The following is a 7,069-nucleotide window of genomic DNA, read 5'->3' on the forward strand; positions in this document are numbered from 1 at the left end:
CCCTCCCGCGCTAGCCTAAGGGCCACCTTAGCAAAGCGCATCCCAGGCTGCATAGCCGCACTACCCTACCCAACCATACCACACATAAACATGACACTACCCCCGGGGTTTACACAGACGAGCCGGCGAAGCAAGAAGAGCGCCAGAAGAAAGGGCCCTAGCCGGCGGGGCCCAGCCAGGACAAAAGGAGGTCCCACAAAGCGCCTACACCGGCCGCATTTGCGGTCGGGGTAGACGACGGATGGGGCCCACCTACGAAGGCTGTCCAGGCCTACACGAGATGAGGCAGGATAAAGAGGGATAATCCCCCTCGATCCCAAATCATTGAGGCCAATTTCTAGCCATAGAATAATGGCGCGAAATCATTGAGGCCAATTTCTAGCCATGGAATAATGGCGCGGCGCGCGGTTCATGTTACAATTATTATTCTATATAAGATTGGCAGAACTGGATGAGTTTAATGTTTATTGTTTATATTGTTGGCATCTCTTCATCATTAAAATATGTTGAGCAATTTGCGAATTGTGACAGATGTCAGTTAAGAAGAAAATTTTTAATTTCGAATTAACAGTAATTTTTAATTTATTGCGCAATATCTTGCAAAAATAATGTAATCTTGAATCAGGCTTTGACTTGTGGAGTGTGGATATAGTAACCAATAGTAAATCAATCTATGTGCCCCTTTGGGGCCAATAATTAGAATTGGTTACAAAATGATGAATGTTTAGTTGTAGAGGTATTTAGTCTACACTACACGTTCTAATTGTAACAACCGGTTTTCACCATGTCGTTCCACAACAATCAATTGAATATGAATTTTAATTCAAATTATGAAGCTCATACTTACAACAGTGCTCAAAGTTCGGAATTCTCCAATTTGAGAGAAATACCTAATCAAGTTGTTGATGTGAGATACTCTACTTTAGAGCCTACGGCTCAAGAATTTCATCCTATGAATCAAACGACAGATTCCTCAAATGGAGCTATCAAGAAAACATCTCGAAATGAAAAGAATCAGTATAAAGGCAAAGAAAAAAACAGACGTAGTTGGTATGGAAGTGGTAGAACATTTAATGGTTCGAAACGTGAATACTTTAATAGAAATGAGAGTAGTAAAAACGAAGAACAAAATAATCCTCAAGATTGTGCAAGTTTTTCAGATAAATCAAATCAAGATTTATATGGTGAGGATAATTTACCTACCCATAGTCACAATTCCTCCAAATTTCAGAAAGAAAAAAATTCAGGCCACTCACAATCTAGACATTTTGAGAGAAATCTAGAAGCAAGTAGTAAACAATATGGAAATAGAAATAAATATAAAGAAAATACAAAGTCAGATTACCAAACATCCAATGTTGATAGTTTCCGATCATATGAAAATTCAAATAGGAATTATAGAGGAAGTAGTAGAAGTTATGACAAATTTTATAAAATTAATAATAAATCTGAAAAAAGTAATAACTATTATGAAAAATCTGGAGGAAATGGTACATATGATAAATATAATCGAACTGATAACTATTACGATAGTTCAGGCAGAAGTTATACCAATAATTATTCTTATAGGAAAAATAGTAATAATTCTTTTGAAAGGAGTAATATTGATCAGTTTGAAAATGATAGTTATAAGACACAAAAGAATGAGTATCACATTGATGAGTTTAAAAGTGGTTTTAGGCCATATGTTGGTAAAAATGATAAATACTTAGAAGGAAAAATACGAAAAGATTGGAGGATGCCAACTAATTCCAATAAGCATTCCAAGGATTCTGCAACAAAGATTAAGAAGTGTGAGTAAACCATTTCTTATAATTGTACTTTTAAAGTTTTTTTAACGTACATACAGCAAAATGCATTGTCTCTTGTGGATGCTGTTTATATATTTTAATTCAGATGATGACCTGACCTGATATATGTTTTTATTGCAGTTGATGCAGCATCCCAAAGGGAAAGGTTAGAAGAAATGTTAAATCGCCGACTTCTAGAATGCCTTGTATGCTGTGAAAAAATAAAGCATACTGATAAAGTCTGGAGTTGTTCCCAGTGTTATCACATTTTACATTTACATTGTGTGGCTGCTTGGGCAAAATCCTCCAAAATGGAAAATGGTTGGCGTTGTCCAGCATGTCAAAATATGTGCACCGAAGTTCCAAACCAGTACAAATGCTACTGTGGCAAAACAGTTGATCCTAAATATACTCCAGGAGTTATTCCTCACGGATGTGGAGACATCTGTTTAAGAAAGGGACGAGCCTGTGATCACAAATGCACCATCCTTTGCCATCCAGGCCCTTGCCCTGATTGTGACGTAATGGTTGCCAAATCTTGTGGATGCGGTCTTACAAAACCTGTCGTAAAATGTAGCGCTGATGTAGAAATAGTATGTAATTCCATTTGTAATAAGATTTTAAACTGTGGCATACATAAATGTATCTCTGTATGTCATCCTGGAGATTGTAGCCCATGCTCCGAAAATATAATACAAGAATGTTATTGCGGAAAGCAAGGTAGAAAAGTATTATGTTCGGCTGAATTTTGTGGTAGAACCAAATATACTTGTGAAGATATATGTGAGAAGATTTTAACTTGTGGCAATCATAAATGTCAGAGAATGTGCCACGAAGGTCCATGCGATCCTTGTGCCAGAGATGTTAACCTGGTGACAACTTGCCCTTGTGGTAAAACTCCATTAGATAGAAGCAGAAGTTCCTGTTTGGATCCTATTCCTTGCTGTGATAAGGTAGGTATATCAATTTACAAGAAAAACGAACCAAATTCAAGATTCAAAATCAGTTGCCCTTTCAGTAAATAAAACATTTTAAATAAAAAGTTTTCATTACAAAAAAAAAAATCAATTATTTTATTGGAAGGTATTATTGTTAAATAATAGAACTTCAATATTTTTTGTCAATTGAGAGTGTCAAAATTCCATGATTTTCTAAATAATTTTAGTTTGTACTTTATTCATTAATATACGACTTATTTTTAATCTGACAGCGAGGGGCGATCCGCTGATGTAATCTTCGTACGTTTGCCCTGGAATCTTTATGTAATCTACGTAATCTTATCTGTAATCTATGTAATCTATCTGTAATCTACGTAATCTTATCTGTAATCTTCGCTGTAATCTATGTAATCAGCTAATGAATTTCGTCGATGTAGTCGTTGTACAACGCCCCCCCCCTACCTCATTTTCCAAAGAATGCCACAGAAACCTCGACAGAAACCTATATGGTGCGATTGGTGTGTTCCGAAGGGCAATCCGCCAAGGAAAAAACAGACGAAGATTACAAAATTTCTGAAATCTCTTGTAATGTATCTGCAGATTTCAATATCAATTCAAAAAATATTACAAATTTCATATAAATAATCAAGATTACAACACATTTCAGGAGATTTCAGAGTTATTTTAGTAGATTTCAATGATTACTTAAGATTTCAATAGGATTATTAGAAATTAAAAGAATATTTCAAAATTTCTTAATAAGGTTTCAAGGAATACGGGAAGATTACAATAAGTTTTGAATGTCCATTTGAACAAAAATAATTGAATTAACTTCAAATGTCATTCATTTCATTCATTAACAGTAGTACTTTGATTAAGAATTTCCAGTATCAGGCATTTTTTGGGCAAAAATTGTAACATTCTGATTAAGTTTTTTGTTCGAATGAACGTTAAAAACATTTTGTCATGACAAAAATGATAATGCTATTTTGAAAGTAGGTAAGTATTTTCCCAAAAACTAATAAATAAAAAATATATTAAGCTTTTATTAATACTTGCATTTAATACTTTACTTGTATACAGTGTGTTTAAAAAAGACGCGGCAATATTTAAGGGAGTGATTGCTCAGGTCAGTTTATAAAAAAAGTCCTATAAACATAGGTCCGCAAACGCTTCGTTACCGATCTACAGAATGTGAAATTTCATTAAAAAACAGTAAAAATTAAATTTCTCTAAAACGCAGCCCCTTATTATTACCTACTACAAACAACAGTATGTACCACATTTCAAAAATCAATCAAATTTGATAATTTGAATTTCTTTGTTCAATAATTTAAATTTCTCAATTAAAACAACATTGGGTTTAGGTGCGCAATAAAATGTTTTTTATTTTTTTACTCAATAACGGTGTGACGTACGGTGCGTATAATCTGAGGAAAGCTTTCTTCTTCATAATTGAACAAGGAATTAAAAAATTATATTTTTAGAAAAACCAGCGGGGTCCTATTTTTTTCATTAAAAATAGCTAGTCACTGGTAAGACTAAAAAATCGTTTTGTATTGCAAAGTACGCGTCTGCCATAGCTATTGACAGGCCTAAAATTTCATTATAATATCAAGAGGTTTTGGAGAAATTTAATTTTTACTGTTTTTTTAATGAAATTTCAACATTCTGTAGATCGGTAACGAAGCGTTTGCGGACGTATGTTTATAGGAACTTTTTTTTATAAAATGATCTGGGCAATCACCCCCTTAAATATTGCCGCGTCTTTTTTAAATACACTGTATACAGGTAAAGTATTAAATACAAGTGTTAATAAAAGCTTAAAATATTTCTTATTATTTATTTTTTGGGAAAATGTTTATTTTATGTTACTTCTTTTTTTTTATTTTTATTAGTTTATTGGATTATTATATTTTTATCTTTCAATAAAAATATATACTTACCTACTTTCAAAATGGCGTTATCATTTTTGTCATGACAAAAAGTTTTTAACGTTCATTCGAACAAAAACTTAATCAGAATGTTACAATTTTTGCGTAAAAATGATACTGGAAATTCTTAATCAAAGCACTACTGTTAATGAATGAAATGAATGACAGTTGAAGTTAATTCAATTATTTTTGTTCAAATGGACATTCAAAACTTATTGTAATCTTCCCGTATTCCTTGAAATATTATTAAGAAATTTTGAAATCTTCTTTTAATTTCGAATAATCCTATTGAAATCTTAAATAATCATTGAAATCTACTAAAATAACTCTGAAATCTCCTGAAATGTTTTGTAATCGGTTGAAAGATATTGTAATCTTGATTATTTATATGAAATTTGTAATTTTTTTTTAATCGATATTGAAATCTGCAGATACATTACAAGAGATTTCAGAAATTTTGTAATCTTCGTACGTTTTTTCCTTAGCGGATCGCCCCTCGTCTGACAGATTACAGACAAATTTTGCTTTAACATCTTCGAAGATAATTCCATTTGAGGATAGTATTAATAAAAATAGTAATTAGGTATTGAGAGTGTTACAAAGATAATGAGCAGTGAGGTCGGTAGTGTACTTCCCAAGGGCTTCTAATTCAAGGAAATGCACAACGCCCAAGGACATTGCCCTCTAGCACCTTTGGTGCTTTCAACTATTAATGTTCTACTAGTTAATAAATAATAGTTAATTTGAAATATTTTTATATAAAGGTGCCCGTTTTTTGAATTGACCCATCTTTCTTCATTTCCAAGTTATTAACAAAAAACTGAAAATTTTTGTTTTGTTAAATGAAAAAGAAGATAGGTGGACTTTTCAAAATCAGATATAGTTAGAGATATTTTTGTCACGAATTCAAATATATAGTCGAATTAAACTTGATGTTTACCATGTTGGAAAAATGGCATGCTACTTTTGTTATTCTTATGGATGATGCCATATTTAATTTTCGTATTTTAAAATTTTTTTTTCATTTTGATTATGATGATGTGGTCGTATGATATGGTTTACTCTTTTGTTTTCATTAAAATTTAAAATGGCTATAATGTCAGAAACAAGATAACCGTGAACATAACCTTAAATATTATGTCAAGTGAAGAAGCATTATCTGTTTTGCACAATAAAATGAATGATGTGAAGGTGTCCAGGCTGCAATAGCTCTGGAAATGTGGCAATAGAAAAACAATAGGAAGTTGTTGCATTTTCATGCCAATATATACTTTGATTTCATCCTAATCTATGATTTTGTCAGTCTGATTGTTAGTGATAGCATTGCATGTACATAGGCACATCACACTATATTTAAAACGACACCTCAGTTTAGAGTAATAATGATTGTTTTGTTTTCAAAGCACTTTCTGTAAAAATGGATAATTTAATATTTTGACAAGAACAAGAGCGAATATATAAACACATCTTCATATTCTGAAAAATGTGTTGAATTCAAAAACACAAATATCTAATATGGCACCATTAAAAAAAAAACGAAACGCATGTCATTTCTGTATATTGGTAGGCCCCACTAATACAACTATACTTCAATTACCCACAAAAAGTGCCCTAAGAATGTCTGAGTTGAAAAAACCCACCTCTACATTTTTTATTAAAAAAAATAAATGATAATCTAATTTTCAGTTTTTTCTCCGATAACTTTAAAACAAATAAGGATAGATCAAATTTGTCTTGCTCTAATCTGTATTAACGTCAATTAAGGTTATTTGCAATTTTTATTTTAAATTGATTTATTTCCATTGTAATATATTTTAAATTTGCTCTAGGGCGTTACACGTACATCAAAATAGGGTGATCATTACAAAATAAGAGACTAGTAGGGTGTTAATAAACTATAGTAGAATCGTTTTTGGAAGGTGAAGTGGGTAATAAAATGTTGGTGAGGCATCATTTCATTTCAACTTATACTTGCTTATGACAGGTGGGTGGGTGGTAGCTGTTGGGCCAGCCCAACTTATACCAGGAGGGACGGAAAAGTATATGTGGGGTTTCACCAACTTTTATTACCCACTTCGCCTTCCGAATATGATTCTACTATAATAACAGTCTGTCTTTTAATTCTAAATAAAAAGTGAATGTAACAGAATAGTTAAGTACCTAACTGAAATGATGCTAATTTCAAACCTGCTTTTGTTATTTAGTACATGATAAAAATTAAAATATGAAATAGATATTTTAATGGTTTTGTAGTGCATCATGAGATAATTACGATATAGCATCCCTTTGTTATAATAAAGCAAACTCTGCAAACTCAGCAGTTTTAGAGATATATATATATTCTGTACTTAGAATAATTAGAGCAGTCTTGTTTACCACTCGTGTATGTAAGAACTTCGGAATAAAG

The 7,069-nt window shown here is 32.1% G+C and overlaps 1 protein-coding gene across 1 annotated transcript; it reads left to right on the top strand.

The window, feature by feature from the left end:
* Window positions 1-492: 492 nt before the first annotated feature.
* Window positions 493-2,743, top strand: LOC108915876 (protein shuttle craft; the record flags this gene model as incomplete). The annotated part of the gene is given in 2 exon segments (XM_018722024.1): window positions 493-1,793; window positions 1,932-2,743. Coding segments are annotated over 2 exon segments (1,821 nt in total), but the record flags the coding sequence as incomplete, so codon positions are not given.
* Window positions 2,744-7,069: the final 4,326 nt, after the last annotated feature.

This window comes from Anoplophora glabripennis, unplaced genomic scaffold (genome assembly GCF_000390285.2).
Source record: "Anoplophora glabripennis isolate ALB-LARVAE unplaced genomic scaffold, Agla_2.0 scaffold1430, whole genome shotgun sequence".
NCBI lineage: Eukaryota > Metazoa > Arthropoda > Insecta > Coleoptera > Cerambycidae > Anoplophora > Anoplophora glabripennis.